We start from the raw sequence: 25,673 nt of genomic DNA, 5'->3' as shown, positions 1-25,673 counted from the left end.
AACCACAGTTCCCAACATCTCTGACCACTGGCCCTGCTGGCTGGGGCTGATGGGAGTAAGAGTTCAACAATATCTGGAAGGCCACAAGTTTGCCTGTTTGTTTGTTTATTCATTTATTTTATTACATTTTTATCCCAAGGAGCTCAAGTTGGCATACACAGGTTCTCCCCTTCCCCATTTAATTCCCACAACAGCACTGCAAGGTTGAGAAACAGTGAGCTTCATGGCCAAGTGGGGATTTGAACCTGGGTCCCTCCCAGGTCCTTTTCTGGCATTCAGACTACTACACCACACTGGTTCTTACCAGGTGTCCTGACTTTGGTGCCAAGGAAAGCAAGAGAGGGGGATCCCTATGCATCTCATGGTGCTGGTCCACAGGAAGGCAAAATAATGGAAGGGCAGTTTCATCCTGTGGGCCTTGCAGTTGTCCAATCCGGGGTCCTTCACTTCCTTTCTCCCTCGCTGTCTTTTCATGCCTCCTGCTCAACAATTGCAGTCTGAAATCCTGGGCAGGAGCATGTCAGGATGATGCCCAGGAGCTCAGCGTGAAGGAAGAGGTGCTTTGTGCTTTGGTGCATCAATACAGGCCTTCACAATTCAGCCACTATTCAGTTCCATTTCACATTGATGGGCAAACTGGCCTAATCTGCCCTTTCCGGAGCAATAATACATGAATTTCTCTGCATTGCATTTCTCTGAATTTTGCAATGCAGTTCTCCCATCGAGTGACACGTACAAAAACGCACACAAATGCATCATGTTCAGGGGAAAGGGCTTTGCAGACAGGCGTACCTGAGGAGAGAGTTGCACTAAAAACACTGATGTGGATGTTTTGCTTTGTTTTAAATTTGCAAACTGATGTGGGAATGTGAAGAAATGAGCTTAGTGGTTGGAAAAATGAGGTAAATGGAAATAGTCAGACCCATTAGATAGTGGAACGCACTACCTCAGAAGGTGGTGGACTCTCTATCATTTTCAGGGGGGGGGCGTTGAATGGCCACCTGTCAGTGATTCTTGAGCTGTGATTCCTGCGTTGTGGGGGGTTGGAATAGATGACCCTTGGGGTCCCTTCCAACTCTACAGTTCTAGGATTCTGTGGGAGATTCGCCCATTCCCTATTCAGGACTCTGCTTCTGTGTGAAAGCTTGCCAGTGTAGTGTCTTGCCCCACTTCTGCTGCCTGGATGCAGTCTTGGTTCAGCTTTGCGCACACACACACACACACACACACACAAACATGCCTTCAGGCCTAGAGGCAATTGAGTGCAGACAAATGGGACCTGCACATCTTGCTGTGCCCTGACTTGAGGCCTGCTGCCCTCCATGAGGTTTGCTGGCTGCTCACGAGGTGCAACCTAAGCAGCGACATGCATCGTAGAATCGTGGAATTGTAGTGTTGGAAAGGACCTTGAGGGTCATCTAGCCCAACCCCTGCAATGCAGGAATCGCACACAGACCCCTTGATTGAACACAGCTGCCGCCGACTGGGGCATTGGGGAGGGGAGCCAGTTGCAGTTGCCCTCAGCCCAACAGCAGCGCACCCCACAGGCAACCCAGGAAAACTCAACTGTGGCTGGAGGTGGGAGCTGCAACAGCAGGGAAAAGTTCCTCCACCTCCTGCCTTATCCCATCTTTATTTTTCTTTCCCAACCATCGCTTTGTAAGCTGAAGTGACTTCCTCTCTGGGGTTTATCTATGAATGGGAATCGCTGGGAGGGGGGCAGTGCTGCGTGCCAATCCCAGCCAAGAAGAAAAAAAAGGGGGAGCGGGTGGGAACAGAGGGGGGTGGGTCTGAGACCCTGAAAATAGCTTGGGCTTTCTCTCCACCCCCCTGTGCTGCTTGGCAGAAGGGAAGCCTTCTCTTGCCAGATGTTCGTTGTGTTTATAGCTGCTGGAGCAGGAGACAAAACTCTCCCATTAATATATATCTCTCTCTCTTAACCTGGTGCTGGAGATGTCAGAACTCAGAGGCTGCAGCTGGAAAAGGCCTGTGGGGCAGAGAGGGAGGGAGCAAGACTTGTGGGGGGCAGGAGGAGGAGGAGAGGTGTCTGCCCTATTCAGCCAGTCTCATCACCACACCCACTCCTGCCCCCCTGGCATGCCCCCCTGGCAACCCCCCCCATCATGTGCTGCATGCACAAATGCAAAAATAGGCGGTGGGGGGGAGGACAAGAAAGGAGAAAGAAAAACAGCAGCAGATTTTTTCATTTCAGAAAGTAAACACTGGGGCCACGGGGGTCTGGAGGTTATGGGAAAAGAGGAAGCCATCGGCCTAATCGGGCAGCCACACACTTCCCTTCTTGAAATAAACCAGAAATCGTGGCCTTCACAGCCGCCTTCCTCCTCCTCCTCCGTGCTTAACCCTGCGCTTGCCAAGAATGCTGAGCCACGACAAGACTGTGGTGCGGCGGAGGAAGTCCTTTGGTTCTTTGTTCTTAACCCTCTGACTCCCACCCCACACTCATCCCAATGCCACTTTTTATGGATGGAGGCTCTGTGCTTTGGGGGTCTCCATGACAGGCAGAAAGGTGTGGCAATGGGAGATGCTTTAGCTGCTGGTTTTCTGCTGGGATTGCAGAGATTTTGGGGGTTGGGGGGGGAGAGAGAAACTGCCAGCTTACAGTCCTTGCCTGTATCCCTAGGGAATGCTGAATCAGTGGCTAATTTATTACCCATTAATTTGTTGCACCTTTCCCGCCAAAGATCTCAAAGTGTTGTACAGTGGTACCTCAGGTTACATATGCTTCAGGTTACATATGCTTCAGTTTACAGACTCTGCTAACCCAGAAGTAGTACCTTGGGTTAAGAACTTTGCTTCAGGATGAGAACAGAAATCGTGCTCCGGCGGCGCGGCAGCAGCAGGAGGCACCATTAGCTAAAGTGGTGCTTCAGGTTAAGAACAGTTTCAGGTTAAGAACAGACCTCCAGAACGAATTAAGTACTTAACCCGAGGTACCACTGTACATGGTTCTCCCCAGCCACATTTAATCCTCACAACAACCATGTGAGGTAGGTTAGGTTGAGCAGCAATGATTGCCCCCCAAGGTCACCTTGCCAGCTTCATGATTTGAGCTCTGGTCTCTCGTGGGTCCCAGTCTCTAACCACTGATGGGGAGGGCGGTTGTTGCATTCAGGTCCTGCTTGCGAGCTTCCCAAACTTTGTAAGATCTGGTTGGCCATTGTGGAGACAGGAAGCTGGACTAAATGGGACCCCTTGGTTCTGATCCAGCAGGCTGTTCTTACGTTCTCTTCTTCGACCAAGATGTCCAGAGAAGGTCTCTAGAAAGACTCTTTCAGTGCTGGGCCTTTGCTTGCAGTGCTTAAAGAGATCAGCAGCAACATTGCAGACCTCTTTAGATGTCTCAAGACTGCTGCTCCGATCAGCCTCTGCTGACCGAAAGATTTTGAAACTTAAATGAGGATTGCATGGTGAGCCAAAGTGCATGCAGTGGGCAATTTAGGAACAGTTTGAAGTTGCTTTTTGACTCAGATAGCAGATCAGCCCTTTTATCTGGAACTTATCTGAACTATGTGAATTATTTGTGCCTGTGGAACTAGCTCGCTACGGTACTAAGAGGAGTCAGCTTAAGACCCCAAGCGCAAGATCAGAGCACCACTGATCCTAATGCTTAGCAGCACTTTTATTATATTTTAAAATATTTCTATGCCACTTTTCCCGGTAAAGCTTGTCCAAAGCAACTTCCAGCAATTATATACAGGCAGCCTCCCGTTATGTGGTGGTTACATTCCGAGGCACTGTGTGCATCGCTGCAATCGCGTATAATTGAAACCCATTGAAAAAGCCTGCAAACCCCTTGCTCCACTCCATCCCACCCATTTCATAGGTTTGCAATATGTCTGTTGGAAACATTGTCCGGGCAGCAATTGCTGACATTTCCAGGAAAATCTGGATCAACAAATTTGGTAAAACTAAAAAATTCAACAACTTTGCCAAAGAAAGATCAACAACTTTTGTGTCCAGATTTTCACTTTTTGAAATATGTCAGTCCTACATTTAGTGACATTTCAGTGAAGTCTTTATGACATTTCTGGGTCACTTTCAATGCACGTATACATGGTCGCACACATACTGAATGCGCGTAAATGAGGGGCTTTATTCCCAAAGAATAAAACCCATTCAAATAAACAAGCAGGTCCTTAAGGCTTTCCAGACCCTCGGAAGTGTAGTTGCCTACATACATCTAGTGGAAGGGAGTTCTGAAAGCGTGGGGCCATCCCAACAAAGACCCTGCCTTGAATGGCCATCTACCTCACTGGTCTAGGGATCAGGCAGACCCAGAGGGCCTCCAGTTGAGATTGCAGTATGTGAGCAGGCAGGTCTAGGCAAGTAGTTTGAGCCTAAACCATTTAATACTTTAAAGGTTAAAACCAACAGTTTAAGCTTGGCCTGCAAGTGCTCTTGAGGGCGGCGCAGCTGAGGGGTGTTATTGAAGCTGATCACTGCTGCAGCATTTGAATGCTTCCCATATGTTATGTCAATAAGTCTTTATGACGACCCTGTAAGGAAGGCCAGTATTATTATCCGCACATTGCAGATAGGTTGAGTGATAATGGCTTGCATAAGGCTGTTGTTGCAGTGGCAAGGATCTGAACCCAGGGCTTCTGAATGGTCACCCACTGTGGCTTGTGCATGGACAGCATGCATTAAAGCTGTTGCACATCCCCCATTTGTTTTAATGGGGCTCACATAGGAAAAACGTTTGGTGGATCATGCCCTATGTGGCCTGCGTTTGGGGAACCCACAACCTTTAATCTGGGAGAGAGAGATTACCTCCCAGTGCCTCTTCCACGTGGGAACTGTGTTGGCTGCTTTGGTGACACCCCAGCCCCCACCTTTGTCTCTTACCTGTTTGCCTGCCTGGCAAGGAGGGATGCAAGAAGGCGTCAATTTCTGGTCCACCCTTTCATTGCTACCTGCAGTGCTGTTGCCATTCTGCTGCAGGTTAGCTTCTGGCCAAAAGCGATGCCATTCATCTCAGTGTCTGCAGTAGCGGAATTTTGCACAATTAATTAAGTAGTTATCGAGGTGATGATGATGCTATTCCACCCCATTCATTTCCGTGTAAAGGAAACACAATGTGAACGGGGAGAGGAGTCATAATGTACATACCATTTGTGGACTGAAAACAAAGGCAGTGAGTACCACTCGTATTCATTGGGTGGATTTCCATTCCAGATGCAGGGTGAATAAGTAAACCCCTGCAATTTCTACTCCTGTTTCTGTGGGAATTTTCCAACATCTCTCCTAACAAAAGAAGCAGTTTCCTATGAAGGAAAGCAGCAAAAATGTCCAGTCTTAATGGACTTGGAAACGAGTGGCCAGTAAAGAATGTAGGTTGGATGTGTAATGGTGGAGAACAGCAAAGAGGCAATTCAGCTATAGACCTTTGAAGGTCCCACTTCCATATATGCAAGCCCACATATAGGTGTTTTGTTAGCATCCATCAACCTTCACCTTTCTGGTGCTGTCCAGATGTTTTGGACTCCAGTTCCAGCTCTCCGTCAGCATGGCCATTCTCCCTGTGGCTGGTGGGAGCTTTAGTCAAGAACATCTGGAGGGCATGAGATGGATGCAGAGGAGTGTCTCACACTCTTTCAAGTCAGAAATGCATCTTTCTTCTCGGAGAGGACAACGTTCTTTTTCTACATCGGGGCTCGATCTAGACACATTGTTATGGCTATCGTGTGGTTCCTCATGAGCAATCAGGCAAGGTGCCTCACTGGTCTGTTCTAGAGCTTTATTATTGGTGCTAAAAACCTTTACAATGCAGAGCGCCTCTATTCCACGTCTTGCTTATTCACTAGCAGAATCTGAGAGTGGGTGGTCCTTAAATCTTCCCCAGCAGAGTAGTCTCTTGACCCCCAGCCTACGCCTCCCCTCTCTGCACAAAAGCCTTCTGCGCAAGGAAGGCCTGGGTAAAGGGGGACCTCCCTCCTCCCCGCTTTGCTCAGGCAAGGTGTCCTGGCACCGCCTTGCATCCTCCGAGCCCTGCACCTCCTCCCCACTAGAGGCATGGCTTCCTTCCTCCGCTGAGGAAGTGCTGCTTCCCACGATCTTTGGGGGCTCTCTGTAATCCATCCGCCTTCCCCCCCCCCTCGCCCTTGAGCCGATGGCAGTTCCCTGACACACATCAAAGAAGCGTTTCTGTTAAACTCGTTGTAAACATTGTATGAGAAATTGGGTTGGCAAAAATGGAACTCCACAGCGCCACCTCATTTCACAGTGTTAGAATGCACAAACAACACATATACAGTGGTACCTTGGTTGAACCTAATCCATTCAGTGAATACGCTTGACTCCCAGAACTGGCCAGCCCAGCTTCCAATTGGCTGCTTGAGCTTCCTGCACTCAATCAGAAGCCATGGAAGCCACGTTGGACATTCGGCTTCCAAAAAACCGGAACACTTACTTCCGGGATTGAGCTGTTCAGGAGCTGATTTGTTCGGGAGCCAAGCTGTTCGACAACCAAGGTACCACTGTAAAGCGCTTTTCCTTCACCAATGTAGCTGAGACCTGGGTCATCATCTCCGAATGCATTTCTGAAAAAGGAGATTCTCTCCGGGCCACTAATCCACTAAAACACGTGCAAACGTTCTCAGTGCTTCCCTCGTTGCCTTTCACCGTTACAGGACAACCTCTTTCCTGTGGGCTTTAGAAAGCTTCTGCTGCCTGGCGCAATTGTGATGCATTTCTCAGTGAATTAAAGATTTTCCCAAAGCAGGCAGCTGTGCCAGACGAGCGTGGAGGGCACCCCTCTCCGGCAGCAGAGCTGAGAGAGTGGGATTGTGCCTCTACCTTTGGAAAGAGCGTTTCTTTATTGGAAAGTGAATGGGACACGTCTTGGCTGCTCTGCCATCGGGGAGCCACAGAAGAGGCTTTATTTGGGTCTGGGACCATCCTTGGGCGGCAGGGGGCGGGAGCAGGGGGGGCAGAGTGAATGCTCATGCTTTGCCAAATGCAGCACCAGAAAGGAAGATGTTGCCAAGTTTCATGTATGGATGCAAATCTAGAAAGGGTGAGTATAATGGCAGTAGGAATGCACTCCCTCTCCCCAGGGTGGCAAATGGGACAGGGCCCAGGTGCTCATTCTGGTGCCCAGGTGCTGTGAATGGGCAGTTTCAAGGCACCCATTGGTCCCCTTTCTTGTGCCTCCTTACCTTCGAAGTGGACTTGGACCTCAGATCCGTAGAGGCCAGCCCATGAAGACAAATGGCACACACCGCCCCACCAGGCTTATCCTGCCCCATGCCTCCCTTCTTCATAGCATTGTTGCACGGCCCCCCAATCTCCAAGTGGTGCAAGATCCCAGGGTTTCCAGGTGCACTTACTCAGGGTCCATGTTTCCGTTTGTAAATGAGGCACGGAGACTCTGGTGTCTTTATGATAAAGGGTTTGTTTACGCATACATACAACCTGAGCATACAATGGAGAGGCTCAAAGCATAATCACCCCAGAAGGGTCTTGCTTCTCTCATAGCTGCAGCCCTGGATTCAGGCATGGTGTTCTGCCTGCTGCTTTGTGTCCTACTCTAAGCTCTGGCTTTCTCTCTTCAAGGAGAGGCCCCAAACTGAATTACAGTCATACCTCGGGTTACAGATGCTTCAGGTTGCGTTTTTTCGGGTTACAGACCCACCAAAACCCGGAGGTACCAGTACGGGTTACATCCGGGTTTCAGGGGTCGTGCATGTGCAGAAGCGCTAAATTGCGCTTTGTGCATGCGCAGAAGCACTGAATCGCAACCTGCATGTGCTCAGACGCACCGCTGCAGGTTGCGGACGCTGCGGGTTGTGGTGCATCCCACACGGATCACATTCGCAACCCGAGTGTCCACTGTACTTGGATGTTTTGTCCTCTTAATGGCCCATTACTTCAAGTCCACCCAAAGACAGTTGTGGGCAGGATTTCTGCATTTCAAGGGGCTGGACTAGATGGCCATCGGGTCCCTTCCAACTGTACATTTCTATGATTCTATGATACCCAGGCTATCACCTCAACACAGCAAGCTCCGTCTAGCTTAATTAACATTTAAGACATGCTGATTCCAGGGGATTAGAAGTATCCAGCACACAACTTAATACACATGGGTCTGGCATCCAGTTTTAACACCCCAAGACTTAATTAAATTCTAGTACCTATGGGACCAAGGAATTAAGGGCAGTGTAGCACCCACAAACTCATAGCATAATCATAGCATTGTAGAGTTGGAAGTTATCCAAAGAGTTTTCTAGTAGTGCAAGAATAACATACAACCTTGCAAACAACCAGTCTGGGGGTGGCACTGCCCATGGTTTTGCTCTTGTGGAGCTCAGCAGGAAGTGGGGGGGGGGACACACAATGAGACTGAGTTGACTCCGCCTCTCTTTGGCTCTGGCTCCGCCTCCTGTGGCCTCCCTGCCTTCCGCACTAACCATCCCAATGGGCACCAGGACACTCTTAAATAGAGCGCTGTCAATGAGAGGAGCAGGTTGCAGGTCAGTTAGCCAGAAATGCAAGGCACTTTAACAGGGAGGGACTAGAAAAGACCAGCAGGTGCTAGACCATCTTCCATTTCCCCCACTCAAAGTGGAAACAAACCAGGGACACAGGGAAGGAAGAGCTGGAGAAATGATGCTTGGGTTCTGCAGTAGTTCAGGTGAGGGCCACAAAGACCTGCCCGGTGCTCTACAACTACTGCAATGCACTCTATGTGGGGCTACCTTTGAAGGTGACCCGGAAACTGCAATTAATCCAGAATGCAGCAGCTAGACTGGTGACTGGGAGCGGACGCTGGGACCTCATAACACCGGTCCTGAGAGATCTGCATTGGCTCCCAGTACGTTTCCGAGCACAATTCAAAGTGTTGGTGTTGACCTTTAAAGCCCTAAACGGCCTCAGTCCTGTATACCTGAAGGAGCGTCTCCATCCCCATCGTTCTGCCCAGACACTGAGATCCAGCGCCGAGGGCCTTCTAACGGTTCCCTCATTGTGAAAAGTGAGGTTACAGGGAACCAGACAGAGGGCCTTCTCGGTAGTGGCACCCGCCCTGTGGAACGCCCTCCCAGCAGATGTGAAGGAAATAAACAGCTCTCTTATCTTTAAAAGACATCTGAAGGCAGCCCTGTTCAGGGAAGTTTTTAATATTTAATGCTGTACTGTTTTTAACACTTGATTGGGAGCCACCCAGAGTGGCTGGGGAAACTCAGCCAGATGGGCGGGGTATAAATAATAAATTATTATTATTATTATTATTATTATTATTATTATTACACTAACTAAAGGCATACCCAGAATCCTCTGCAGCATGTAGAGAATTCTGCAGTAGATGCTTTGAGGTTCTTGAGCGAAGGAGCTGAGACAGAAAGAGTTTGTTATGGAAACTGCCTAACTTGCATTTCTCAAACCAATGCATGAACCGAAACATTGCTATTTTTCAAAATCTCTCTGAAGTTTGCGATGCAGTTCTCCAGCCAAACAATATCTAGAGAAACATATATATTATGGGCAAACAGAAGACAGCACTTTCCGCTCCTGTTTGGAGGTGGAACATCTGACAGCCGCCCTTGTCTACAGAGGCATAGAGAGCAGTTTCTGATAGCCCAGTCCTTCACGCGAGGAAGTCCGTCTTCCCCTCCCCAGTTTCCCTGCCTCTCACTTCATTAATGTTTCAGATGTTTATAAATGAGAGCAATGATCTGCTTAGTTTCCAGTTTGGGTCTCCAGGGGAGACGCTCTCTAAAGCACTTAGGAAGTTTGGGGAAAAAGTAGCCCTATATAAACGATGATCTTTCCTCCCCTCTCCCGTGCTTCTGCTGAACAGTTGGCTGTGGAATTTGTTCCCATAACTGTCTCAGGGTAAAGTATGTCAGCTTGGCAGAGAGGAACCCTATGGGGGAGGATGCTGTCTCCCAATTCTCATCATTTCCCAATAAATTTGGGGCAGGTCCCCCAAGCGAGCCAAACAAAGCTTGCCTGTACCTGAATTACAGGCTCACGGCTCTTTAAAAGCAAAACATTTCAGCGGGGTAGAAATAAATTATTATTATTATTATTATTATTATTATTATTATTTATTATTTATTATTTATTATTTATTATTTATTATTTATTATTTGACATGCAGCCTGGTCAAGGGATGACTGTGGCTCAGTGCAGCCTTGGACCACCTCAGCTCTTGGCAACCAGCACCCCCTGGTCAGCCCCAGAGGCACCATTCACCTGTGGAGCTTGTGGAGCAACAAACAGCCACAGGAACCTTTGGGAGGCAGAGATGTGAGGGGGCATCTGAGGAGGGAGAGAGGAAGGGAAAGAGGGACAGAGGCCAGGGTTGCCTGCGGCACTCCTGACCATCATTCAAGGCACCCCAGGGTGCCATGGCACACTGGTTGAAAACCACTGGCCTAGGCATTGATGTGTCCAGCCAGAGATAATCCCATTAAGGGTTTATGGAAAGAAATCCTGTTAGCTGCGCTGTTTTAGCACCACAGCCCTTTAAGGTCTGAGAGTCGTCTCATTCCCTCAATATTCACATACATGTTTCTGGGCAATCCCAAACTATTTTGGAATAAGAGCAATATTTCCACCAAGTGGCATGATGTTAAGCAAGCTTATGAGATTTATTCTGTCTGACTGTCTGTCTGTCTGTCTGTTTAATATTCCAGGGTGGCATACATGGCTCTCCCACCCATTTAATTCCTACAACAACCCTGTGAGGTAGGTGAGGCTGAGAGGCAGCAATTGGCCCCCCAAGGTCACCCAGTAAGCACCATGGCTGAGTACCCTGGTCTTTCCAAGGTCCTAGTCCAGTGCTCTAACTAATACACCACACTGTTGAATTCATGCAGCAAAGCAGGCTACCTAGCCAAGCTCTTCTGGCTCATGGTACCTTTTGGACATGTTGGTCGCAGTAGCGAATGCCCTACCTGTCCCGACTAATGGACAAGCAAGACAGCTGGCTTCTTCTGTACTTACATAATGCAACGAGTTCTTGGCCAAGACAATGGCTTAGATAAGAATGAGGGTCCTGAGACCTGGGGAGCAACTGTGCCCCACCAGAACTCTCCTCAAACCATGCTCCTTTCCTTATTTCCCTTTCACTCCATGCCTGCCCAGCTTTTCCCATGCCCTACTTCAGAACTTGCTTGGAATTGTCCTTGAACTGTGGCAATGCCTCTTGGCTTGTCTGGATGGAGACATGGGCTTGTACATGCAGGAAACCTTGACTTTTGCATGAAGACTATTATTTCGGAGGGGTAAGCGTCATGTCTGTTGCTCTGCCAGATTTTGCATCTGACCATGTCCACCACTGCTGTGTGCTTGTAGGTCACCCAAGAGGTAATGTGGTCTTCAGGCTAAATAAATTTCTGCCTCCTTGGCTTAGAAGATGATGGTGATGAGAGAGAGAGAGAGAGAGAGCGCAGAGGGGAGGGGACCGTAAAATGTGTTGGGGTCATAGGTCATTGCTGCAGAGAAAAGGTAGATTAAACTGTCAACATGGCCAGCAACTGATGCACCCTGACCCAGGGTCAGACCTTCCATCCCACACGTTTACCACATTCGACTCTGGAAGCCAAGATGTTGAGATGAAAAGGTGTAACACATTCGCTTAGGATTTCGTTTCTGAAAGAGGCTGCTGCTGTTACCTGTTTGCTGCTGACAGACGCTCCCTCTCCCCCATGCAAAGGCATTTCAGTGATGGCTGTCTGTTGGCTGAGGAATATCTCGCTCTTCCAAAATCCAGGACTATTAAAAATATTTCTGCTGGTTCTTTTAGGATGTGCTCTGGGTATACGGTATTTATCAGTAGTCACTACATTTTCAAGAGGTGAATGGCAGATATCATTGCCTGGAAAATTCTTACATATACCATTAAACCTTGATAAGTAACTAAATTTCATCTTGATATCTATCACTTTCTGAAAAGTGTAATCCAGGTGTAGAAAAGCTTTATCTATCAAAAGTAGCATTACCTCAGGTCAAGCCCCTGCCCATCCTTCTGAATATGCTTTTATTTTTAAACCAGACTTTGACTAGATAAACTTTGTGTGAAGGATCTAGGAGTCTTTGTAGGCCACAATCTTAACATGAGTCAACAGTGTGATGCTGCTGCAGCAGAAGCAGACGCAAAAAACCAGCTAATTCTATTCTAGACTGCATCAACAGAAGTCTAGTGTCCAGGTCAAGGAAAGTAATTGTACCCTCAATTCTGCCTTGGTCAGACCTGAAGTCCTGTGTCCAGTTCTGGGCACCACAGTTTAAGAAGGATATTGACAAGCTGGAATGTGTGCAGAGGAGGGCAACCAATATGATCAAGGGTCTGGAGATCAAGCCTTATGAGGAATGGTTGAGGCAGCTGGGTATGTTTAGCCTGGAGAAGAGAAGACTGAGAAGTGAGATGAGAATCATCATCAAATATCTGAAGGGTTGCCACATGGAAGATGGAGCAAGCTTGTTTTCTGCTGCTCCAGAGGCCCTAACCAATGGATTGAAATGACAAGACAGGAGATTCCAACTAAACCTTAGGAAGAACTTTCTGGCAGTAAGAGCTGTTCGGCAGTGGAACAAACTCCCTCCAAAGGTGGTGACCTCTCCTTCCTTGGATGTTTTCAAGCAGAGGTTGAATGGTCTCAGGGATTCTTGAGTTGTGATTCCTGCATCACTGGCGGTTGGACTAGACCCTTGGGGTACCTTCCAACTGTACAGTTCTGTGATTCTATATGCTTCTGTGATCATACGCGCACAAGACCCCAGGTTCAATACCCAGTGGCATCTCCAGGTAGGACTGAGAGAGAACCACTGTCTGTGTGAACAGTGCTCAGCTAGATGGGCCAATGGCCTCATTCAATATAAGGCAGTTTCCTGGGTTGCTCTGGGATTGAAGACTGAGAGAGCTAACCTCTTCTCTACTGATGCTTACTGGATGCCAGGAATGAATGAATGGATTTATCAATGGCTGTGAATGAGCTGAGTCCTGATGGAGAAATTAAAATTCCCTTGTAGCAATAAAAACACACACCAAAGTCTCGGAGACCGTCGCTCAGCAGATGTCCAACAATGAGTTTCGAAATACGAAAATAACTTTCAACACAAACAGAGCATCACCAAGAGTGCTGCTTCCACTGGGCCTGGCGTGGCTGTGTCTGGCTGACCGAGAAAAGCTAATCAGGAGACTGGCATGGGGAGAGAGGCATGTTATTTAATTAGCCGTACAATGCAATGACTCGGAGGCACGTGGTGGCCCTAATGGAAGGAGATAGATGTCCTTTTAGCTGGGCTAATTGTTCGGAAAGAGCGGGGTCTTTGTTCAGGCCCTGCATGCGGTCTGTGATCTTTCAGAGCCTCAGGGGGCTGCCCCTGCTTATAATTTTTGATGGATCTATTCAGGGCCGCTTTGCAGCGTAACAAGAGAAAAACAAGAGTTGCATTGTTGGGCAGCCAGGATCTCCGTCCAAGAAAACCACCCCAACAAACCCAAACACGTGTGGAGGGAGGAGGGCTGCTTCGCTTCGCCAGGAGAGCAGATGGGCCAGGAGGCGGGCTTCCCAAGTCAGAAGGCAGCACTCTTAATGGTCCTTAATGGATGGATGCAGGAAACTGCCTTGCACCCAGTCAGATCATGGATCCATCTGCATTAGCGCTGCCTACACTGACAGCTCTCAAGGATTTCATAGTCACTTATCTACAAAAAAAATACTTTCATGCCACTATAGCATACAAGATACCAAAGTGCTTTAGAAAAAGAATATCTACGTACAAGGGAAAGAAACCACACAACATTTTAAATTCAGAGGTGATCAACTATTATGAAAAGATTTTCCTGCAAGCAAACCAAGGAGGAAACTCAATAACTGGGTCCCTTGGAGGAATCCTTCACGTCTCTGTTCCGCTCAGGTGTGCAGGCTCTCAGCCAATGGATGGAGAGGTCTCATTTTGCCAAAACAAAGCCAAGCAGGAGTTTGAGGCAGCTTTCCCAACCAAGAGAAATGTGGGATTTGGCCTTCTCCGCGCTGATCTTTGCTCCTTCCTGCCACTCCGCCTTCTCGTACTCTCCCTTCAGGCTTGGCGTCTGGGATTTACTGGCCATCACTTCCGTGGGAACCTTTTCCTCTTTTTTGGTGGGGAGGGAGTGATGCTGACAGCCCAGGCCGGCCGCTCAGCTGTTCAGGGCAGGCCTCTCTCTCTCTCTCTCTCTCTCTCTCTCTCTCTCTCTCTCTCTCTCTCTGCTTTGTGCTCCGTTCCAGGAGGTTTTGTGGTTTTGCTGTGGGAGGAGGAAGAGGCTCGTCCTGAGAACCGCATGGAGCCTTGAACGCTGCGGAAAGGAAACCAAGGAACAGTCAGGCCCGCTTTCACACTCCGGGGACCACAGATGCATTTGAACAGCCTTGTCCTCCCAGCATCGAAGCTGCAGGTGCTATGTGTGAACCAGGCCCTGCCTCTTTTCCTCATCCATATCCATCGTGCGAGGCCTCCCCCTCCCCCCTTGTGAATTACCCTGTGGGGTGTGTGTGTGTTTGTGTGTGTGTGTGTGTGTGTGCTTTTGCTCCTCCGTGCCTCTGGAAGTTACAACATTCCAATGCAATGCAGAAAAAAAAGAAGAGATTATGGGCTTGTGAAAATTGCATCATCTCTCTCTCCATCTGAGCCTGCAATGAGTCGTTTCCAAAGCCAGCTGCTTCTTTTATGCTCGATTTCAAACTCTTTCTTGCATGGCTAGGGTTGCCAACTGACTTGGGGGTGGGGGGTGGTGTCTGTGCTTGTGATGAAGCTGCCCTGCTGTTCCCTGGAGCACCTTGGCCATCAAGTTCAATCTGCAGGAAACAGGAGGTGAAGTTCGTCGACAAGGAGGCAGGCCTGGAGTTCAAGCTGCCATTAGAAGCATAGGAGCAGGGCTGGGTTCAGGCAGTTGGCAACCTTGCCCAAATTCCCTCCCTTTGCAATGATTCATCTCAAGATGGACTTGCGGCGAATCTTCTTCTCTCATGATGTTCCACTCATTCATGAGTTCCTCTGCCTACCTTCTTCCCCTAATGTTTTATACTGTATATATTAAAAATATATGGCAAAAGAGACGTGGGAAAACTGGAACCTTTCAGCTGGGGGCAGCCCCCTAAATGTCCCCATAGAGCAGAATATGACTGCTTTCTCCTGCCACAGGGAACTGCCTGAGCCTTTGTATCGTTAACCATTATTAGACCAATCCCCACCCACATGTCAGACCTATTTGCATGCCTAGCAACCAACGTACCACATAGTAAGGCAAATACAGCCACACTTAGTAGTTCTGGAAGCAAAGGGTTGAGAAGCTACAGGGACTTCCAGAGGAAAGGAGCAGACCCCAAGGTGGCAAATCCACGCACCATTTGCTGGAAGATTTGATAGTAATGATCGACATAACAGTACACAGCACTCCTCATTCCAGAAGCATGAGCCCCATCACCTCTTTCCACTAGCAGGCTCCCACAAGAAACTGCAGCCCCAGGCTGGGCAAGGTCCCCACCTCCCTTTGCAGCAAGCATTCTTGAAAGATATCGCTCACCCATTCCCCACATGCCTCATGATGTACGCTTGGGGAGGTTCTGTGACATTTGTGGGTTTCTGTCCCCTTATATATATTCGATAACTTCTGGGCTGTAGGATTTCACACAACGATGGTGGATGATCATGAAATTTGGATTGGGGTCTGGAGAAGACGCAACACCTTTTCTGCACATCATACATATGCACCACAGTGCTTCCCAACCTTAGTCCTCCATCTGGTTTTTTGGACTACAATTCCCATCATCCTGACCATTGGTCTTGCTAGCTAGGGATGATGGGAGTTGTAGTCCAAAAAAAAAAACAACGGATGGAGACCCAAGTTTGGTAAACCCTGCTATTTCTCTGCAAACCAACGTTATGCATTTGATCCCTGCAGCTGAGCATATGAACTGATCCATCGAAAAGCCCAGCATTTTAGCTGGCATCAGGCAATACGAAAAGGCTGCCTGCTAAATCTGGGTTGACTTGTTCACATGAGTGACTCACCACTTGATGCGGCAAGTCAGTATGGATGTGTCTGCGTGTGAACCAAGCGCGTCTCAAGAAATACATTGCAGTTGCTCAGCACGCAACTAAGACTGTTAGGTTTTCTCACAGAAAGAACCACAAGAAACAGGTTGCTAATGACGTTCGTACTCTCTCTTTTTTTGTAATAAAAAAACCTTATAAATATATAGATGTATATGTATATGTATATACCGGTAAATGGACCTCTGTGAGTCATACACGCCTATCTGTGCTCTGCCGTTTGTGGTCGGGTGTTTTTGCTACAGAAGTTGCAATAAAATACTTTATGTGCAAACCAAGACGCCCTCCCCCCCCCCCCCGAACTTCATTTAGGCTCACAAGCTCCTGGGGTGATAGAGATCTCGGCATATTTTTTTTTTTTTATAATATTTTTTATTACGTTTCTTTCCAAATTTTATACATTACAAACAAGAAGTTTACAAGAAACCATTTTTTTTTTTTTTTTTAACAAAAATCCCAAATTGGACTTCCCCACCCCTTCCGATTCTGCGTTCTTTATATTAACAATGTCAGCAATTTGTTACCTTATGTCATACCTTATTGTAACTTTTACATGTTATGTATCTATATTCAATGTATTATGTCAGAATTTTTATACCTTTAAAATAAACGTAACATGTTCAATTTCATATTATCTCCTTTTCTCTTTTGTCACTTAGTTTACTATTTACTTAATCATAATTGCTAAAGCGTATCATTTTCAAATCATGCACCGTCTTAAGATTCATACAGTTTGTAATACTTTTGCAAGTAGTCTTTAAACTTTTTCCAGTCCACCTCAATTGTTTCTACATCCAAATCTCGGATTCTGCCGGTCAGTTCAGCTATCTCCATATAGTCCATCAACTGCGTCTGCCATTCCTCCAGCGTGGGTAAATCTTGTGTCTTCCAGTTCTTTGCGATGAGTATTCTTGCTGCTGTACTAGCATACATAAACAAAGTTCTGTCCTTCTTTAACACCTTCTGGTCTACCATGCCCAACAGGAAGGCCTCTGGTTTCTTGGGAAAGGTATACCTAAATACCTTTTTCAACTCATTGTAAATCATTTCCCAGAAAGCCTTAACCTTTGGGCATGTCCACCAGAGGTGAAAGAAAGTCCCCTCTGCTTCCTTACACTTCCAACATTTATTGTCAGACAGGTGATGTATCTTAGCTAACTTGACTGGGGTCATGTACCACCGGTATATCATTTTCATAATGTTTTCCTTCAAGGCCGTACTGGCCGTAAATTTCATTCCGGTGTTCCATAACCTTTCCCAGTCTTCAAACATAATGTTGTGTCCAACATCCTGTGCCCATTTAATCATAGCAGATTTAACTGTCTCATCCTGTAAATTCCACATAAGCAGCAAGTTATACATTCTAGATAACAGCTTTGTCTTTGGTTCTAACAATTCTGTCTCTAGTTTCGACTTTTCCACCTGGAAGAGATCTCGGCATATTTTGTGGCAGGAGCGGTCCCAACCCCGCCTTGCAAAGGAAGGATCCTTGGTTTCAGGTGAAATTGGTGGGGGAAATAAGCAGTCAGCACTTTGGGGTCTTAGTCCCCCCCCTTTTTATTTTATTTTACTTCTCACTGATTTGAAATGCAACTTCACACATGCTTAATTTTCTGAAAGATGGACCCACTGTGGATTCCTCCAGGCTGTCTCTCATCAATGTCCCCTTGTTTTCAGAAAACACATTTGTTACTAAAAGCCCTCCTCTGTTCTTTCTTCTTCTTCTTCTTCTTTTAAAAAACCAACCCTGCAAATATAAAACAAAGAGGTTGTACAAACAGAAAATAGCATCGCGTCCGCCTTTCCGTGTACAAAACAAAACCTCTTCCACCTTCAACGTTTTAACTACACTGAACCAAGTATTAAAGGCAGGGGGGTTGCGGCCTTGCGTGTGGGTGAAACACAAGGCAGTTAAAACGCCGCCATGTACAGTTTTGATCGTCACATGTCAAAAAAAGATATCAAAGAGCTGGAAAGCTCCCTTACAAGGAAAGGTGACAGTGTCCGAGGCTTTTTAGCTGGGGAGGGAAAGGTGAACAGGAGTGGTCAAGGTTTACAGAATGATGGACAAGGAGAAAAAGTGCCAGCACTTCATCTGGTGCTGCTGAGAGCTGGGCAGTTGACTCCTTCACACAGGGCAGAGTTGAACTATGGAATTCAAGTTACAGAAAGGTAGCCGTGTTGGTCTGCCATACTCAAAACAAACAAACAAACAAATTTCTTTCCAGTAGCACCTTAAAGACCAACTAAGTTAGTTCTTGGTATGAGCTTTCGTGTGCATGCACGAAGTTTGGTGTGCATGCAGTGTATCTGAAGAAGTGTGCATGCACACGAAAGCTCATACCAAGAACTAACTTAGTTGGTCTTTAAGGTGCTACTGGAAAGAAATTTGTTTGTTTGTTTGTTTTGAGTATGGAATTCAAGTTTAGATGCCCACCAAACTTAGAATGCTCTAAAAGGAGGGTAGACAAATTTTTGGAGGATAAAGCTATCCATGGCTCCTTGCTACCTCCAGGATCAAGGGCAATCTGGCTCTGGGTAAACAACAACAACAACATTTTTATTATTTGTACCCGCCCATCTGACTGGGTTGCCCCAGCCACTCTGGTCCATCCAGAGTGGGCTGTTTCCTTCAAGCCCTGCTTGGGGAGGTGGGTGTCTCCCAGCGGCATCTGGTTGGCCACTGAAGGAAAGGATGCAGGAATGGATGGACCTTTGGTTTGATCCAGCAGGACTCTTTTGATGTTCCTGCACCCACTAGCTAATTTGTTAGTATAGCCGTAGACCATGTTTGCCTCGTGGAACTGGACTTCTCCAAGGCAACCCATCTTCTGTAAGCAAGATTCTCCATCTTGCCCAAATTCAAAATGTCTTCCATCCTCTGCTACAAGTGTGGGAGAGTTTGGGCTTTTTCTTGGGAGAGTTTGGGAGCTTTTTCAAGGTTGTGACTCAGAATAAGATGGTCACAAAAGAAGGGCAGCATCAGGGACCAAACCATATTAACTTGCTCAGCAGCATCCTTCCAGTCCACACCCACTCTGGAGAACTAATTTGAACCTGGGTCCAGTTCTGGGCACCCGGGTCTGTTAAGCTGGATATTGATAAGCAGAACATGTGCAAAGGTCTCCCACCCCTGCATTGCGCCACTTGCTCTCTCAGCCCGTCAAATTTCTGTAATGCGGGACTGTGGAGCCTGTGGCTATTCATGTATGGCTGGGCTCCAACTCCTCCCATCAGCCTTGACCATTGGCCATGCTGGCTGGGGGTGATAGGAGTTGTAGTCCGGCAACATCTGGAGGGGGCCTCCCAGGTTCCCTCATCCCTGCTCCAGTTACAGTGGTACCTCGGGTTAAGAACTTCATTCGTTCTGGAAGTCTGTTCTTAACCTGAAACTGTTCTTAACCCGAGGTACCACTTTAGCTAATCGGGTCTCCTGCTGCTGCTGCCATGCCACCGCATGATTTCTGTTCTCATCCTGAAGCAAAGTTCTTAACCCGAGGTACTAATTCTGGGTTAGTGGAGTCTGTAACCTGAAGCGTCTGTAACCCGAGGTACCACTGTATTGGGGTAGCATCCCCCAGGAAAGTAGATGTGCAAGATCTGTAATAGCTGACCTCTTGCTCTGTCCTCATAGTCAAATGCATGCCCTCTCAAGTCACACTCAGTCCATAAAAATGTATCGAATTGTACAGCTATAATGGATGTGAAGAGCTTTGGAAGCTGTAAATGTGAGTTATTGTGATTCATCATGATTAATGGATATGTAACAGAGGGAGAATCGTCCTTCTGTAGCATTGCTGGTCACCCTAGCGGCAAAGGAAATCATGAAAATGGGGCATTAAGGGGAGGGGGCCTGCCTTAAACCCCCCACACTCTGAAAACACTCTTTCCCCCTCCAGACAATCCTAGGGAACTGTAGTTTTCCTCCAACAGAGCTATTGTTCCCAGCAACCTGCCCCAAATTCCTACCACTCTATGTATGTATGTCTCTCTGTGTGTTGTATTAAACTAGCAAGATTTTTTTTAAAAAAAATTCAGTTCTGTGTGTGCAAGAGAGAGAGGAAACTCACCCCCCCCCTGCAGAACCACCACCTCCCACTTTATGAAGAGGCTGAGTTCTTCTTTTCCTCTTTATAGACTGTGTGGTATTCATAAAAACAGGGGTTCCTGTGCTGTTCAGGCTGCATGAAGGGCTTCCTAAAGACCCCTCTATTTAAGCAAGCATTCCTGCGCTCATGAGATTCATCACACTGCTTTGTTGTTGATATTTAACTTAATATTTTATTGATGGCACCTCTGCTTTTACCGATGCATTTCTTTGTGTTTTCGGTTCTAAATGTCACATAGAGCTTTTCCTTTCCGTTATCTTACTGTGTGCTATATACCAGTAAACTGCTTAGGGATTTGGCATATTAAGTGGTTTGGCGATGCCAATGGTGATGGTGATTCCTCGGAAGGTGGTGGACTCTCCTTCATGGGAAGGTTTGAAGCAGAGGCAGGGTGGCCACCTGTCAGGGATTCTTTAGCTGCCATATCTGCATTGCAGGGGGCTGGACTAGATGGCCCTTGGGGCTCCCCTCCCACTCTACAATCCCATGACTCTTTGACGATGAAGAAGAAAGCAAGACCAGCACCCATTTTCTTTTGCTCCCAAGGGACCAAGTAAAGCGTGAAGTCCCATCCCCCTTCCCGCCTTCCCCTTTCAGTGCCTGATTACAGCTCTGGTCCTGAGGGGAGCCTTACTCCGGATTAACTAATGCGGAGTTAGGAGAGAAAAAAAGAGAGAGAGAGGAGCCCCTCTCCAGAGCGCGGTCCAGAGGCGAAGGCGCTTCGCGGAGGGTCTGGGCGGCGGCGAAGGGGCGGAGGCAGGCGGGTCCCACCCCGGCCGCTGTCACGGAGCGGAGCCCGGCCCCTGTTCCCTCCTCCCGTCGGCGGCAGCCCAGAGAGCTCCGCGCCTACAGCCGCTCCTGGGCTGGGAGAGAAACCCACGGGCAGGCAGGAGGCAGCGGCGGGGCTGGCCGGAGCAGGAACGCCCCGGAGACGAGGCACGGGGAAGGCGGAAGGCAGCGCCAGAGCCAGCGAGCGCGCCACGGACGGAGCCCGTCGGGCTGCCCCGCAGGCGGAGAAGCGGGCGCGGGGCGCACGGCGCCAGACTCGGAGGGCGCAGCTCGGAGTCTCCAACTTCGGGGGGCGCGGGGCGCTTTCCCGGCCAGAGGGGCCGAAGGATCCGACCCGGAAGGTCCCCCTCCCCCTCGTGGACCATGAAGGCGGCCGTGGACCTCAAGCCCACCCTGACCATCATCAAGACCGAGAAGGTCGACGCCGAGATGTTCCCTTCGCCGGGTAAGTGGGCCGCTGCGCCGCGCTCTCGGTCCTTCGCGTGCCCCGACGGCGCGCGGGGTTACTGGCCGGCCCCGCTCTCCCTGGGTCAGGGCCGAAGCGTCCCCGGGCGACGGCTGCGCTCAGCTGTGCTCCTCGGTAACTGCGCCTTCCTGGGATGGGCTAGCCTGTTTTCACGGTCTTTGGCGACGCCTCTTCTGGGGACCCCCCCCCCCCGCTTCCTCTCCGATACCACCGGCTTTCTTCCACCCCTAGATTGTCTGGTTTGTGCCCGGGGTCCCATCTCCCGGTGTTTCTTTTCTCCCCCTGAATTGGAGTTCGTGGGGACGCTGTATGGTGCAAGCGAGTGGTTTGGCTTCCCATCTCAAGTCTAGAGAGAGCTCTGGCCGGCTTTCCTGCTGTTTCTTGGGTTAGGGCAGGAGCATCTTCCTGACAGTTGGACCACAGTCCGGGAGCCCTTGCCTGGAAGCTCCAGGGAATCGTTTTTTTCCCTTTGGGTGTAATTGACTCTTCTCTTCTTCTATCTCTCCCTCCTCCCCCTGTCTTTTTCTCTCTCTTCCCCTTTTCCCTCCCTCTCTCTCTGTATGTGTTTTGAGCGCGGCTGTACTGTACTCCAGGAGAGCTAATAGGTCTGGCTCGGAGCGCCTTTGTGGGCTGAAATGTCCCGTTCCTTCCCACCCGCACCAGCGCACGAATCACACACCATTTTTACAAGTGAGATTTGCGGAAAGTAGCACCTTCTCCTGCCTCGCTTGTATGATCAGCTGGAGATGGCAAGGCGGGGGGGGGGGACGTTGGGGGAAAGCGGGCAAAAATAAGGCATTCCAATCCCCTATCAGACGGAAGGCTTTCTTTCATTCTTCTTTCTCTTTAAATTAAGAAGTCAGGTTTTGGGGAGGGTTGATTTTTTATTATTATTATTATTATTATTATTATTATTATTATTATTATTATTATTTTAAAAATGCTTCTTTCTTTTAACTCATCCTTCTGGGGGTTCCGCTGGAGGAAAAGGGCAGTGTAAATTGACAGGGCGTAAAACTCAGATGGGGCGAACCTGGGTTCAAACCCCTATTTACACAGGAATCACACTGACAGTGCAAGCCTGTGCGTGCCTGCTCAAACGTAAGTCCCACTGAGTTCCATGGGACTTACTCCCAGGTAAAGTGCACCTAGGACCATGGCCTGAAGCAGGGTTTGGAATGTAATCCATAAATATATGGGCACAGAAGACAAAAACAACCCATAATCTCTTGTTGAGAGAAAATTAAATGGAGGTCCCTTTTGTGACTAAAAAAAAAATACTCTTTAAAAATAATATTCTTAAATGCACACAAACACATTTTTCCCCATCCAGAAATTTAGAGTTTTGTTCCTTTGGTTTTATAAATCCATTGGTTGCAGATTACCAAAAAACAGACAAAAAACACCTTGATTTGGATGCTTTTGCCTTATGATAATCTGCTAATAGCAGTTCTGCATCCTCCAAGCCTTTTTAAAAAAAAAAAATGCTGTGTTTTAAATTCTAGTGACATCTCAGTGACATATTTATCAATATGTTAAACCAACCTCTGCCAACCCAGAGCCCTGCACTTGCTGCTGGACTATAAATCCCATCCTCAGCCCCAGGGGCCAGCACAGCCAACGTCCTATCACCTCTTGTGTCCTACAGCCATGGTGAGAACTGTAGTTCAGCAGCACCTGGAGGGCGACAGGGTGAGAGGAGCTGTGCTAGACAGCTGCTTCAGGGCCGTTTGCACCTCTGCCTCCCCCACACACACACCACAAGAGATGTTGGGGAAACTTTCTGATGGAACAGCAGGGGCAAGGGTGTCCGATGTTATCTGGAGAGATGGTTTCAGCCCTAGTTGCTAAGTTACTGTGTGGCCATCAATAATTTTAGCTCTTCTTGTTTGCGGTTAACACTTAGGCCCAGTCTTGGATGCAAAATGCAAAGGCTTGCTAAGTAACCTCTTTGACTAGGTAGCCTGCTAACAATGCAGCTGTTGGGTTCTTGCAAAGGGTGCATATGTGGCTGAGATGCTCTTTTGCGCGGGTAGCAAAACTGTGTCTGCAACGTGCGGAAAGGGTTAAGCTGAGTCTGATGATCACCCACAGCTGGACCCTCCTCTTGGCTGACCCTCCACATCTGTACACTCCTGGCATCTGTATTTACGGATGTTAAACTTCTCGCTTTCCCCCAGCCATTTCTGAGCCTTGTTCCTGAGTTTCTGGGAAAAGCAGGCCCAGGTTTCGGCTGGTGGAAACGCCTGGTTAACAGGAAGAAAGAGGTGACAGCTGGCAACCAAAATCCAGCCCGCCCTGCTGATTCCTAAACTTAAGTTCAGAAATGCATCCTATCAGTTTGCAAAAAGATCACACAGCCTAAAAGAATGGAAAAAGTATCATCTTTCATTGTAAGAGGGTGTTTTTGTTTTGTTTTGTTTTGCTTCATTTATGAATGGGGAATTGCAGAATTTTCCATTCATAAAGAAGGATCAGTGACCCCAGATTTTGTCAAAGCAGAATCCTCACTACCCAAATTTCTGAATGCTTTTCATCCACACTGTTTCGCATCCAGAAAATTACCAGGGTGTTGGGCGTGTTGAGCTGAACAACTGAACGATGAAATGAAGACCTCTGTTCAAATCCTGCCTTAAACTTACTAGGCGCTCTCCTCTCAGTCCCAGCCCTACCTTTCAGGGTTGTCGTAAGGATAACTGAGATAATGTATCATCCTTGGGAGGATAACTGAGACAATGTGTGTGAAGGGCTTTGAGAACGCTAAAGCACCACATCAGTGCTAAGCAACTATTAAACCAAATCTTCTAAACAAAAGCTGCTAGTCCACAATAATTGTGGCTAGCTTGCTTTCCCACTAGTCTGCTTGCCTGTCCTTATCTGTGGTTAGGCATTTATGGCACATCAGCCTCCTGAAAAAGATGTGGTAGGGAAGAGAACCCTCCCCAACATTATTTCAGTTTTCAAAAGCTTCCTGTTCACCTGGAGAGGAGTCCTATTCGCCATAGGTGATCAAGCAAGAGGCTGTTCAAGGGCCTGAATTACATCAAGCTGGTGATGGCTCCTGGCTAAAAGAGGATTTGCCAGATTCACAGAGGACAAGTCTACCTACGGCTATTAGTAATGATAGTTGTGTGTTCAGATGCAGCAATTTCAATTGCAACAGTGGTGAAGCAACAGCAGGGGTGGCCCACTGCCCTCAGCTGCTGCTTGTGGGCTTCCCAGGGGCATCTGGCTGGTGGAAATTGGGGGTGGTGGTCTAGATGGACCTTTGCTCTGACCAAGCAGGACCCTGATTGTGTTCTCGTCACACCAGAGGTCCATTTAGGTCTAAAACAGCGGAGCAGAATGCAACCAAATCCTCAATGTGGTCTTGCTCAGTTTAAAATTGAGCTCTTGCATTGCACAGGGTTCGACTAGATGGTACTCCAGCCAACTCTACAATTTTATGAAAGTTTGGTACTTATTCATCTGGAAGTGTATGAATCTGTGTCATTAGCAGCTCTCATTGCCTGAATGTTTAAGAAAGTTTCCTGTGTTCCTTATGATTTTTTACAGCATATTTCAGGGAATGGCAGCTCTTTCTCCAAGCAAGTACTCTCAGGAAAGTACCTTTTAGGTGTGGTTAAATCTGTTACTGTGCCTATGCCAGTCAGGGGCATAGCAGGGTCTTCTTAGTTGTGGCTCTGGCGCAATGGAAATCCACGTCTAAGCAAGGTCATCTGCATATGGTAGCCCCACCCACAAAGTTGAAGGCAAACCATCTTTGTGTATGTTGGCACAGCCAGGGCTCAATAAACCTCTTATTTTTTCTGCCCACCTGGGAATACAAAAATGGGGAGAGATTTCCAAGCACCAGCCACCCCGATATGTGATTTAGAAACTGCATTTGTCTTGAGGGGTCATCTGAGCTGGTATGCAAACTTCTTTCTTTCAATAAAAGCATTTCTATTTATTTCTCAGTCGGTAGAGCATCAGACTTTTTTACTCTTGTTTTCAAGGGGCCATTTGCTGATCTGAATCACTCTTGACTTTATGACTGGCTCTCTCTCCATGGTTCAATCCTCGCTGTTTGCCATAAGCCTTGGTTGAAAGGATGAGGCACAAACTTAATAAGAAGCAGTGTTGTGCAGTGGTTAGAGCATTGGACTAGGACCTGAGAGACCAGGGTTCAAATCCCCACTCAGCCATGAAGATCACTGGATGAGCTTGGGAGCCAGTCACTGCCTCTCAGCCTAACCTACTTCGCA

At 47.9% G+C, this 25,673-nt stretch overlaps 1 protein-coding gene across 2 annotated transcripts in view; it reads left to right on the top strand.

Annotated features, from left to right (window-relative positions):
* ETS1 (ETS proto-oncogene 1, transcription factor) overlaps nt 1-25,673 on the top strand; it is a 103,836-nt gene that overhangs the window by 27,157 nt on the left and 51,006 nt on the right. Inside the window, exon 1 of one of the 2 annotated variants that reach the window (XM_053366328.1) lies at nt 20,977-21,405. The exons of the other annotated variant lie outside the window; for it this stretch is intronic. Within the exon in view, the coding sequence (XP_053222303.1) occupies nt 21,324-21,405 (82 nt within the window). The 5' untranslated portion in view covers nt 20,977-21,323. Of the gene's footprint in view, nt 1-20,976; nt 21,406-25,673 lie in introns of those variants that run through there. 2 annotated transcript variants of the gene reach the window in all.

This window comes from Podarcis raffonei, chromosome 15, assembly GCF_027172205.1.
Source record: "Podarcis raffonei isolate rPodRaf1 chromosome 15, rPodRaf1.pri, whole genome shotgun sequence".
NCBI lineage: Eukaryota > Metazoa > Chordata > Lepidosauria > Squamata > Lacertidae > Podarcis > Podarcis raffonei.
Note: the sequence above shows the minus strand (reverse complement) of the source record. Positions and strands in the feature narration are given on the sequence as shown.